Source organism: Porites lutea, chromosome 9 (genome assembly GCF_958299795.1).
Source record: "Porites lutea chromosome 9, jaPorLute2.1, whole genome shotgun sequence".
NCBI classification, from domain to species: domain Eukaryota; kingdom Metazoa; phylum Cnidaria; class Anthozoa; order Scleractinia; family Poritidae; genus Porites; species Porites lutea.
The window spans coordinates 28,230,945-28,243,975 of NC_133209.1; the positions used below are offsets into that span (position 1 = coordinate 28,230,945).

The 13,031-nt window shown below is 40.5% G+C and overlaps 1 protein-coding gene across 2 annotated transcripts in view; it reads right to left on the reverse strand.

Annotated features, from left to right (window-relative positions):
- LOC140949236 (uncharacterized) overlaps positions 1–11,152 on the reverse strand; it is an 11,395-nt gene extending 243 nt beyond the window's left edge. The window contains exons 1-6 of one of the 2 annotated variants that reach the window (XM_073398463.1): positions 11,049–11,152; positions 10,766–10,946; positions 10,405–10,591; positions 6,615–6,739; positions 4,922–4,992; positions 1–4,073 (exon numbers count right to left, since the gene is read on the reverse strand). The exon at positions 1–4,073 is cut by the window's left edge and continues 243 nt beyond it. In XM_073398463.1, coding sequence (XP_073254564.1) covers positions 1,125–4,073; positions 4,922–4,992; positions 6,615–6,739; positions 10,405–10,591; positions 10,766–10,826 — 3,393 coding nt within the window. In that variant the 5' untranslated portion in view covers positions 10,827–10,946; positions 11,049–11,152 and the 3' untranslated portion in view covers positions 1–1,124. Of the gene's footprint in view, positions 4,074–4,921; positions 4,993–6,614; positions 6,740–10,404; positions 10,592–10,765; positions 11,010–11,048 lie in introns of those variants that run through there. The other variant, XM_073398462.1, reaches the window with a different exon arrangement.
- Positions 11,153–13,031: the final 1,879 nt, after the last annotated feature.

The window sequence follows — 13,031 nt, forward strand, 5'->3', positions numbered from 1 at the left end:
ATTACTGTTTGGGTTGCCTGGGTTGCGTACTAAAACTATCAGTAATATTCGAGATTTTAATCAAGAAAGCTTTGATTAGAAAATATGCAGAAAAATTCTATTTAAAGTTATTTTCAGTAAGAAAAGTTCTCTTTCAGCGGTCATAAACCAAACTACGCGTCACGTAGTGCAACGTCACTCAGCTTTACTAGGTTCCTTGAACTATTACTCAAGCCAAAACTTTCACTCACAAGAAAAATGCATGCAAGTTTTCTCTGCAAAACAACTAAAACCGCTGGACCGGCGCCAAGCGTGGGAAAAAGGTATGAGCAAGTTACTCCTGATTGGTTGAGAGTGGCTCGATGAGATTATTCAGCCAATCGGAAGCAATGCAAAACTCACGAAATCGTGGAATTACACTGGCACTCTAACTACATAACTAAATTACGTTCCTTACTTTGTTCTAACACGGGGTGTAGGGACTTTTCATGTGCACTTCTCGGGCCGCTCGTGGCTTCGGCCAAAGATAAGTCATCCGCGCGCGCGAAAAAAAACCTTTGGTACTCAAGGTAACACTATCTTGTTTGTGAAGGTTACATGATATCTGCCATTTGTATGACTTAAACACTAACATGAACTCTAACGCCGGTACTGTTAGGTTTGAAACAAGATGATTCGGTGTGAAAATTATCTTCCTTCACGTACAGCTGGCCGTTATTAAATTCCCTCTCCACCGAGCGCCAGGGGACTTAGAGTAGATACCTAAAGTTTGCAGCATTGTTCAAACAGCGCTTCCACAAGGAAAAAGCACAACGTCCACAGTCAACCTGCTTTCGAGTAAAAATCAAACTAAACTACCTCACAGCCTTTAAAGCTAAACATTCAACAAAAATTAATGCTAAAAATCAGTTGAGAAACGTTCAGTTAGCTAAAATAAAAATCTTGGGGCTGTAGAAATTGTTTCATCTAAATCAAAATTCACAAAATCAAGGCACACATGCACAGCTGTGAGAAAGCTACGCTTTCCAATCATATTGGACTGGCTGATTATACGTATAACCAGCCACTGTTCCATGCCACCACACTTAACAAGTTGGTAAGACCGTACCATTGTGTCAAGTGGAACAGGACCTTATGAGCTGTCGTCAGTCCTCGGTAAGACCATAGTTATCTTGTCCTTTCTCCAAACTCTGCGTTTCGTTTTCTTGGCCGGAAGGGCTATCACCAAAAGTAGAAACGCCAGGCTTGTCTTCCGCGTCCATCTTCCCACTGGAAGAACCATCTTCCGTGACAACACCAGGGTTATCATACGACAGCTTCGGGTCTTCCTGTGGGGTCTCGCCCTCGTGGGCCAGCAGTTCATTCCGACTTCCGACCGAACCAGACGAGGGCTGAAGGCCTTTCTTTGGACTGACAGCGCGAGCCACTTGGGATTTCGAAAGCTTTGGGAGATTCTTCCACTCTGGCAAACCTGCAGTGCCGACATTAAACTTTTCTTCACCACTGGCTGCGGCGACTGGTTTTACGCGGTCGAGAGAAGAACCTTTGTTGTACGGATCTGGCTGAGCCTGAAATTCATCTGATGTAGCATCAGGATCAGCGGCTGTGGCGTCGAGTTCCACAGGGTCCCCATAGTAGTTAACTCTGGAATAATTTCTTGCGCGCGGAATGCCTTGGAATCGTCTCAGTTCATAGTTTGTGTCCGCGGTGAGGAAAAAACCGCCCTGGCGACGATCTTTACGGCACCTTACAACTAATACAATTATGCCAACGATGAATATCAAAGCCATTAGAGCACCAAACGTGATATAAAGGATGAATGGAATATTATTCTTCGAAGGTTTTGTCGTAGGTGGCTGGGTGGTTGAGGGCTGTACTTGTTCAATTTTCTTTGCTGTGTACGTCTTGCCATTGAATTTTACCGTTATATTTCCATTTTTCACCAAGTTCTTCAACTCCTGGGAGACATTTGCCTTCCCGCTGGTCCCAATCACAGTGACAGTAACCAGTATTGAACCGCATTGGACATCGCTAACATGGATGAAGGATTCATCAACACCAAGATCCTTAGCAACTTCAATCACGACCAAATTTCGAAAACCTTCCTTTGCCTTTACATCGTTCGTGATATCATTACAATCTCCTTCAAACACTATGACGACAGTTTCATTTTCATAAACAGGAGGTCTCTCAGTAACCACGGCGCTGGAGGAGGATGTAGGCAGGCGTTCTGTGGATGATGGCGAGATCCTAGTGGTAGATGAAATACCAACTGATGCTGTTGTCAGAATCGTTGTAGCCACTGCAAGAGGGCTGCTGGTCGCACTGCTTGAAGGTGAAGCTGAGGCATAACTTGTCTGTGAAGAAGCGACAACCGAGGTGGTCAGGCTTGACACCAAAGGTGAACTTTTGAGAGTTTCTGTGGGGACAGCTGCAGGGCTTGAATAAAGAGACGACGAAGAAGGTCGAATTACTGAAGAGGTAGATGTTGAGGTATAAGACTGAACCACGGTGAGAGAGGATGGCGCTAAACTAGGCACAGTTTGCGTTGTCTCCGCTGACTGAGAGCTTACAAGAGAGGGCTTCACGTAGGTAAAGGAGCTGATGGCCGCGGAACTTGGACTTACCCCTAAACTAGCTGTTGGAGTGGTCGAGGCTACAGCACTCGATAGTTGTGATACGGGTGTAGGTTGAACAACAAGAGCGCTGGTTGATACTTGAGACGGAACAAAACTGATCGAAGAAGGCTTTGAGCTTGAAACAAGGGCTGAAGGACTTTGAACTACCTGAGAGGGCTGCGTTGAGGTAAAAGAACTGGACACTGTAAAACTGGAAAGTGGCTCGCTAGTATGACTTGGGATTTCAGTAGAGCTAACGCCTGTCGACGCGATCTTGGATGAGGTAGCAACAACGACACTTGGAGACATGGATTCACTTCTTGAGGGACGCAAAATTGCAGTGGAGGTAACAATCACCGGACTTGATGCACCAATTATTTCGCTAGACTTTGAACTCGAGCTTGACACTGGGGCTGTTGAGATAACAGCAGTTGACAAGCTAATACCAACTGAAAATGAGGTCAGTGAACTTGAGCTCAACTGAGCCACAACACTCACGTTTGGACTTAACGACTTTAATACAGATCCTGAGGGAGATGGAGGGGAAGTCACCGTTGTTGTCATTTCAGATTGTGTGGTGTTGACAACAGGGCTGAACGATGACCCTGGAACACTTGTAATGGTGACATTTACATTCGGGCTTTGCGTTTGCTGCACTGCAAAGCCAGAGGAAGACATTGATGCTGCAACACTTGAGCTCATAGTGCTTACATAAGGGCTATATGTAGTCTGTTTAGCAATCTCAGAAGAACTAATTGATATTGTAGTACTTGTACTGACACTGGGACTGGAAGTTGTTTGCACCACAACCCCAGAAGAAGTAGTCAATGTTGCAATATCTGAACTGGAAGCACTTGGCTTAGAAGTAGGTGTGGGCTGCATTGAAGTTACAGAAAAAGAAGTCAAAGCTGCAATACTTGAACTGATAGAAAGCACAGTTGGACTAAAAGAAGACTGCACTTCAACTCCAAAAGAAGTAGTCAGTGCTGCAACACTTGAACTAGTAGCAGTTGCATTAGGAGTTGTAGTCATCTGAATTGCAATGCCAGAAGAATAAGCCATAGCTGAAGTACTTGAACTTGAAAGAGTTACATTAGGGCTGGGTGATGGCTGGACTGGAATCTCAGAGGAACCAGTCGATGATGCAGTAATAAAATTCAAACTTTTTGATGGCTTGATGGTATGGGTCATACTAGGACTAACAGTTATTTGGTTTGTAATACTACTGTACACTGTGGAAAAGGTGGAGGTTTCACCACTTGTGGTTGCATTTGAACTGTATGAAGCAGCACCAGCAGCAGCTCTTCTGTGTCTTCTGGGCACACCGAGTTTCCTTCTCTGAAATACTTCCTCAATTGCATTTTCAAAATCTTCTGCATAAAGAAAGTGGACTTTTCTAGAGATGAGATGATTTACATCAACTAATTTGCTTGACCGGGAATCCAAGTTGCCTGGTGAGGTCAGTATAATACCATTCTAAAATGAAAATTAAAAAATCTTGGTTGAGATGATAGTTAAAACATAGTAGTCCAAAATAAAATAACAGAATTTTTTCCACCACTTTTTCACAAATTAACTCTATGATGAATATTATTATAAGCTGCCTTTCAAAATGTCTCTTAACTGTGGCACTTTAAAAACTAAATGTCATTAGCATTTATTAGCCTAAAAAAATAGATGACATCTCAAGACACCACTGGTGGTTTCCCTGTGTAATGATGTCTGAGAAACAAGCACAGAAATCCCATACTGATGATGCTTCACTAGCTAGATCTGGGTAGTGCTTCTGATTGGTTAGAAATTTGCTTGCCTTTATCCAATCAGAAGCACTACCCAGATCTAAGTAACCATACATCATCAGTATGGAATTTCTGCACTCGTTTCTCAGATGTCATTTCATGGGGAAACCACCCGTAGGAAAATGTCCGCTGTTTTCTCTGGCTAAGCATTGATTTGTAATTGTGGGTGTCAAAAATATTTTCGGACAGTGCATGACCAGACAAGATGACCGGCCAAAGAAATTTTTGCTTCGTCTAGTTTCGTTTGAACCTGACTGGTCAGAAAATAACAAAAAAGTTAACTTATCCTTGTGGAATTTTCCATTAATTTTGTGAATGTGATTGTATTTTTATAAAGAGACAAAATCTAAGATTTACATGTGAGGATTTGACTGTTTGTTTAAACTAAAGAATGAGACAACATAACCGGCAGTTCAGATTTTCTGCCAGTCAAGTCGCCCTTCTGGTCCGACATTGTCCATTGACCGGCTGTTATTTTGAGCCCTGAACTAAAGAAATAAACCAACATTGAAAAAATATACGTACTGCTCCACTAATTGCTGCTACACCACCTTGTATGATCCATATCACAAGTTCTTTGGTGAATGACAATAATCCTAGAGGAAAACGAGAACAGGTTGATCAACCATTCAAAAAGAACAAAACAGAAGTGTCTCCTAAATGAGCCAGTGTACAGTGGCAGATTCAGACCTCTAAGGAGGTGAGGGCCTGCCTTCTAACTAAAACAAGGGCGCTCTCCATTTGTCCACGTTGGCCAGCTAGAAAAATTAATCCTGACATAATGAGAATTTCAATTTTAATCAAAACTGTCCAGCCATGCAGATCAGTCAATTCCAGTATAATATGGTACGATTTGATTGACGGATCAAATCATGCGAAGGTTTATAAAATAGATCTTTGCAAAATTTTCCAACATGGCAATTTACAAGTTTATCACTTCGCAAACAACAGCATAATGGCTTAAATGGAAGCGTTAAAAGTTTGAATTGTTTCCTTACTTGAGAAGAAAAGTATAGCTTTGTTGTTTGAAGGGTGGGGGTGGGGGTTGGGGGGGAGCTGGACATCCAGACCCGAGATAAGGGGGAACCAGGTCTCAAAAAGACATTTTTTTCAGCCAGTTTGGTCTTTAACAATAAGGAGAGGGCCTGGATCTGCCACTTTCTTTATTACGGGCTGGTCCATGTACATGTATTTATATGACAGCATGTCTAATGGGAAAGGTCTGGGTTGGAGTACACCATCTCTGGGAAGTTTTTGACAGATGTTGAAGAAAGGAGCAAACCATGCTCAACACCAGTTTTTGAAAACAACCAATCAGAATTTACTCAAACAATGCTCACTATGAAGTGGCAAATTGCTGTCTTCTCCCAAGATCTTGGAAACTGGAACATGATTATTGATTGCACCTAGCCTGCAAACGGCAGACGTTTCTTCTCGCTCATCGCTGCTGAGAGACATTTCACGAGGAGGAACGTCTGCGACTCAGCGACAGAAATTCCACATTGATGACGCAAAATCTGTCCGAAATCCAGTCAGAAGCGCTAATTGGTCGACGGAGAAGTTTCATTGTTTTAGCTATTGTTTACGAATGACAGACAAAAGACCGCAAAGGTCAAATGTAAACGTGATGAATCTCTAACAAAACAGCCAATATTTGTGGAATATAGTCTTCTCTCGAAGAAGCATTTGAGTTTTGCTGGAGCTCATTCGAAGATGAACACAACACTTTACCAAAATCAACCAGGAGAAACGTAGAATTAAACAAATTTGCATTTGGAACCCCATGACTACCGAATTTATTATGTAAACATTGATTTACGTCATCAGTATGAAATTTCTGTCGCTGAGTCGCAGATGTTCCTCCTCACGAAACATCCCTCAGCGTCAATGAGCGAGGAGAAACGTCTGCCGTTTGCAGGCTAGATTACACCATGCAGGCAGATCCTTTTTCTGTAGGCAGAAAATGAAATAGGAGACATCTGCACTCAGGCTATGAAAGTTTAAATATCCAGTGCCTTTGTGCCTTTCCAGTGCAGTCAATGTTTGTGTACAAGGCACTCATTTTCAAAAGAACTAGAGATAAAAGTATACCAATTTAATAATCAATTGACATTTAAATTATCAGCAAAGGGAAAAACCTATATTCACAGATGTAATAATTATTATTGCTATTATATTCATGAATACTGAACATAAATGATCAGAGGCATTACTATACCTTTTCTCCTTGCAGAAATCAAGACCTTTGGAATATCTGTGCTGTGAGTTACAGAAATTAGAGTGCTTGGTTTTTCTACCAACAACCAAGGGAGAAGTTCTTTATCAGTCACTTGCCAAAAAGCCCTAGAAATAGATTTTAATGGCAATCAGTTAAGTTAATGAACCATCATGATTTACAGATAAAAAAGGTGACACTGACCCCCAGTCCATGGACTAGTGACCCTAAACAGACTATGCCACTGAAGTTTAGTGATTAATAGGGTAGTCCATATGGGTAGTCCGTGGGGGTAGTCCATGGACTGGGGGTCAGCGTTTTGTCCACCATCAATAAAAAAGGAAACCTAGGAACTAGGGAATTCAAAAGTAACTTTTAAAGGTATAATAAACAAACTTTGTATGAGGCTCATGTGTCTAAAAAAGCCTAAGTGACTAATCTGGTGGACAACTAATTTCTCTTTATTTGTTACCTTGTTTTTTTTGTGTAACAAAGAGAGAATTTGACATTAGAGCAAGAGTCAATTAGAATCTTTTTTTTCACACATCCCTTACATTTGATAGTTCAAGATACGGTCAGTACAAAATGCAGACTGCTGCTGAACATTAGGGGTGGCAAATGCTACCTTGAAAAACATGGGTCTCGAAAATTTTGGCAGGATCTCAAAATCTCGGAAGTGTTTTTGATAAGTCTCGAAGTCTCTTTTTTTCATGGTTTGCTTTTACTTTTCTTGAGTATCGAAACTTTTCACCAAAGAGTCTTGGGCTCAGATTTCTAATTAGGATCTCGGCATCTCGGCGAGTCTCGGATTTTACCATTTGCCACCCCTAACATTCTTAATTCACTATGCAAATGAGGACGTGACAACAAAGTCCCATTGTTTTCTAACCCTGAAAACAACGGTCTGCAGACAGTCCACAGTTTCCATTTTGTACTGTCCAAGATATCAATATATCAAGTTAACAGAAAAATGCCATTAATAGAAAAAAATTGTGCTTATATCCATTCATGTCGAATAATTCCTTCAGTGCTGCATATCATTTGTAGGGGCTAATACATTCTTAGCCAAAATAACAGTACTGAAAAAATAAATTATAAGGGAAAGTTCATTTAATATGACAAGGGGGGGGGGGGGGATGAAGATATTTAAACTCGAAGCTTGAAATTTTAGCAGCCCCCCTCGCTAGTGGTTCAATTTTTTAGGAGCCCCCTCCTTGGTAGTCGAAAAAATTTCAGAGCCCCCCCCCCCTCCTCCTTGAATTCCTTTGCTCCCCTGAAAAAAGATCGCTAGACTGTATTAAATATATTTACCGTTATTATCTTCAATGGTTTATACTATGACAAACTTGAGATACAGTTGTGATACAATTTTCTAAAGCATTTTTGGGATGAACAAGAGAGTAATGATTACTGAGACTACATTTGTTATATCTGTAAACCATGTGATATAGCTGAGTTGCACAGGTCATTAAATTGTTGAGTTGAAAACCATCCGATCTGCATGATGATGTCATGTGTTGGTTTTGAAGTATACAAATTTTCGGAGCCTCCCCCTCCTAGCGCAACAATTTTTTCAGAGCCCCCCCTTCGGGTGTCTAAAAATTTTCAGACCCCCCCCTCAATATCTTCATCCCCCCCCCTTGTCATATTAAATGAACTTTCCCTAATAATATTATTTTCCATTTGATCAATAACATTATAAATGTTTGGTTGAACCATCTCTGGTATTTTGTCAATTACTGACAATCCCTTGCAAAAAGAGGAAGAAGATTAGGAGACCTGAATAGTTTTTAATAGTGGCAGATATCATTATGAGAGGAAATAAGGCCAATATCCTATGCCAAGACATTTAGACAAACTATTTTTATGAAATAAAAATTTCTCCCTGAAAAGGGCACCTTCCTTACACAATTTTTATGACCTCAATCCACCAATTTTAGCTAATTTCTGCAGCTATTGCCACAAATTGTTGGAATTAATATTCTAAATTCCAAACCTCTTTTAAACACAATTCTTCCATGGGGATTTGATGGATGGAATAGTGGATACGAATGTCAGCCCATTTGCAGCTTGAATTAAATTGTGTAGCCATTCCTGGGTGTGTGAATTGATACAGATCAGAGAATTTTTCATGTGCCATGCAAGAAAGAAAGGTAGAGGCACGCTACAAGCTAATATGCTCTGATGGGGACTACAAGGCTGGCCAGGAGATTATCTTAGCTTCTGTAGCATCAAGTACCAAGGCTGCCCCTGGATGGGATCAGCAGCATTTTGCTGTACCCACTAGTAAAGAGCGAGGAAGTGAGAAGAAAAGATCAAATATAAGGAAAAGATGCTCGCTTAGTCACTGTGCCTCCATGTTTCACTCAAGTGATCATGAGGATAAATATCTGGGGCAGGGCACTGAACTACATGTATAGTCACAATTTTAAACCGTGCCAAATGATAGGAATTTATTTTACAAATAAATGATCAAAGGAATAAGCTGAAAAAGCATGATATCATAGCATGCATACGTGCATGTTAATCTGCCTAAGAGGTACCCACTTATAAATGTAGCTGAGCACCTGCTGTAAGCTCTTTTAAACTCAAACATTGACTGAAAGGCTATTAGCCAATAAAATAGACGCCCACTGCAAAATAAAGCTACTGGCCCCTAATCCTTTTGTCTTCACTATATAGAAAAAATGACCTTTGAAAGTTCCCTCTTTATTCTGTCCCAGATTTTAATCAGGGAATGTCCAAAAAAACAAAAACACTGTAATTTTATAACCAAAACATGTTGTGCAGAAATGTCAACCAATGATCTGAATAATACTAAATTAAAGTGGTAGTTTCAAATGACAGCAAGTATCCAGTAACACGTTGGTGTAAAATGAAATTTTAAACAAGATCTTTTACACGAGAAATATATCTGAGAAGATCTTTTACATCACCAGAATAACCTTTGAAAGTTATTTTTTCTGACCCCGATTTCAATGCAGCGTCTTCAAAAGCTGTTAACATTTTTTTCAACCAAAACAAATTACGTTCAAAAGTAAACAAATGATTTCGAAATTTGCACAATTATACTAATTTTTCTGGTAGGGTAAGACAAAAACAAATATTCAGTAAAGTGCAGCATTAATTGAAACAATATTTTTACACGAGGAACTTCTGAGGAAGATCTTTGTACTTTGAGTGTTTGCTCGTACAGACTTACTGTGAATGTACTTTAGGTCTTAAAATGACGTTCACATCCTTCGCTAAGACGGATTTTATTTTTTCTAAATAATAGTTTTTTTCCAGCCTGCATTCCATACAATATCACGCTTTATTTTTGTCACGGGCGAAAAATTTCCTCCCGGACATATATTCTTTTCCATTCTGTTGTTTCTTACGAACTGGGGACAAATCCCCCAGGAAAACTTCGAACACAATGCAAATTGCATAAAAATAGAAAAAGGTTTAGCCACACGTATTTGCAGTCTACGAAAAATTGAAAATTTAGCGTCGGTCATAATTTTTTGTAAAGCGCGTTGTTTGTTAATATTTTATACTCCTGTCCTGTCTGACAGCTGACTATTTACACCGCAAATTTACTACATACATAACTGCTAAGATAAAAATTCTTCTTGTACTACTTTTGGTTATCGTTTGGATTATTTGTTACTGATGAATTTAAGTTATAACGCGTGAGAAAGCGATTACGAAGAACGAAGCGAGACAATCACAATTTCACGCTGATTGACTTTGAAAGGGAAACATACAGATGAATTCACAGCATTGAATAGTGTACTCTTAGGTAAATTACCGCTTTTCTTCCCCAGACAATACATCAACTGATCCTTGAACACTGGAGGGGCTATCGCGTTGAAGGAAAACCAACTCGACATCCTTGTTTTCTAATGATGAGACCAGCCTGTCACCGTCACTTGAATTTAGAAAGTCCGTTATAACTATGATCCTTGATCGTCCTAGAGCATCGGATGAATAGCGAGCTGCAAATAAAAGGCAATTAATTAAAATAACCACTAAAAATAAAAATATTTCAAGGACTTTTCCCCCTATCCACATTCCTTATCATGTAAAGAATGAATGGGCCGTCCAAGTACAGTAAATTTTGGTGGTTCGACGAAAGCACAATACTTCTGCATACAATACGATATTCTTACCTCTGCAATCCAGAACACAAACTCCAAGAAACAAAACGAAGTAGTGGGAAAGCATGGTCATCTTTGCGGCTAAACAGCAGCAGAGAATACTTTGTATATAAACCAAGAGGGGATGAACTGAATCCTCGACAACGGTTTCCAATCAAAATCGTCCACAGCAAGGGGAACCAGCCGTGACCATCTGTAAACAGATCATTCGGAGCTTTTGTAATTGTTTAGGAATGACAATTAGAAAAATACGCTGCGAATATCGCAAGAAAGCATGCACAAGTTCAATACCCACCATTAGTAAGAGCACTAATTTTCCCTCTCTCGACTGCACGTTACACGCGCGCGCGGTTTTATGTTACAACATGTCATTCTACAAACGTCTCGCGTCGCTCTTTTATATCCCAGGGTAAATAGTTTGTTTAAGGAATAAGAAACAAAAGAAAACCTTTCACTTTCTGCAGCATCAACACCAAAAATAAATTGAATAACAAAAGCCTTTTTTGGCTCACGATCTGTGCAAAGATAGAGAACCCAGAGATTTTCAGCTAATAATTTCCTTTCTTTCATAACTGCGATCGCTATAAAAAATAAAGTTGTGACACATTTTCCATTCACTCAGCGACTTCCGCCCCTGAAAAAAAAAACTATTGCTCCCCGTAGGGGTACTCCCTTAAGAGCCATGAGGTATGTGCCGCCCCAAAGGGTAGGGTTTTTGCGTCGTTTTGGTCTGAAAATGGGTCTAGACTTTGCCCATTTTGCTCTGGAATCGGTTATTGTTTTCGAGAAAGCTAAGGGAGTGTATGAACGTATTCAGGAGCCGATTACTTTCAATTCCTAATGAATAAGAAACTAAAAGAGAAATATGCAAATTCGAAATGGATTTTAAGAAATCTTTTTCGTTGGCGTATTTTCTTAAAGGCCAGGTCTGAAAACAGATGAGAAAAATGCCATTTTTTGGTCTGAAATAGCGTCAGGATTTGGAGAACCGGGCGGCACACCAAGAATTCCCAGGGGTAACCCCCACAGGCTATTGCTGTGGCAATTTGCGCGGAAGTGTAGTTGTTGCTCTTCCCCCGCGGCTCGATAGTGGCCTCTTGAGTACTTTAGTATAATAAAGGTGTTTAAAGGCTTAACAAAAAACTTTGAAAAAGAATGTGGAAACACTTCTCCTGGCTATCAACTCAGGCTTAGCTTCCTTTCCCGGCTCCCGGCTTTCAACAAAAATTCCTGAAAAGTGTTCTACTTCAAATGTAATTAAAGAACAACTGAACTGGAGTATCATGTACGTAAATCTCGGTCGAAAGTCGTCGTTTTTCCTTGAGGAAACTGAAGACATTTTTGCCCGGTGAGTTTATGACCCACAGGAAAACCAACAAGTACCGCAAGCGCCTGGCGCTCTCGAGGCGAGGGGGGGGGAGGGGGGAAGGGGGGGTGGAGTGGGGTGGGGTGGGGAGCGAACTCCCATATGAAAATAACAGCAGGTGTTCGTCGTCTCGCTTACATGGTAGAGATTGTCGATTTTTGTCTGACTTACGGCCATTCAGGACGGAAAACCAGTATTCTTTTTACCTACAAAAGTACTTGTCACTGAATGACGGTTTGTTCGTAGAGAAATAATGACCTACTTTTCAGTAACAGTAACCGGGCAAGCACATATCCAAATAGACTAATATTTATGTAGATGATGATATCTATGAAGTTTTTGAACGACGCCTATTTTGGCATTAACGTGTTCAAGAATCCAGCTACCTCGATATAAATAAACAGAAACAAAAGCCGTCATACTGTGTTGGAGTTTGGTCTCCAAAAGATTTCGTAGAGGCCAAATAAAACCTGAGCCACGCCCAGATTGGTCTCCTCTAATTCTAAATTCCCAACGAGCATCCCCTTCTCTTACGTGGGGGTTACCCCCCCCCCCCCCACCTACCTAGGGGGCCGGACACTGCGCATGCCCTTAAAGCGTAAGTGACACTGGTGAGTGAGTAGAAACTACTGCTCGCAGGGTAACCAACAGGAAGTTGAATATGAAGCTTGAGGCTCTTTGTTGCCGTTTTATTTTCTTGCCTTGAGCTTTACACATTGTTTGACAATGCTCCCCTGATCTTTTCTTTGTTTTTATTACTAAGACTATCTTCAACTTTTTTCTTTACTGGCTTTTTTTATTCTACCCTATTTAATTTCAACTTGTTTGTACGGTTAAGTTGTAACAAAAATAATAGTTTTAAGCCACTTCTAGTTAGCTACATCTGCTCGCAAACGTGATTGTATTTGACAC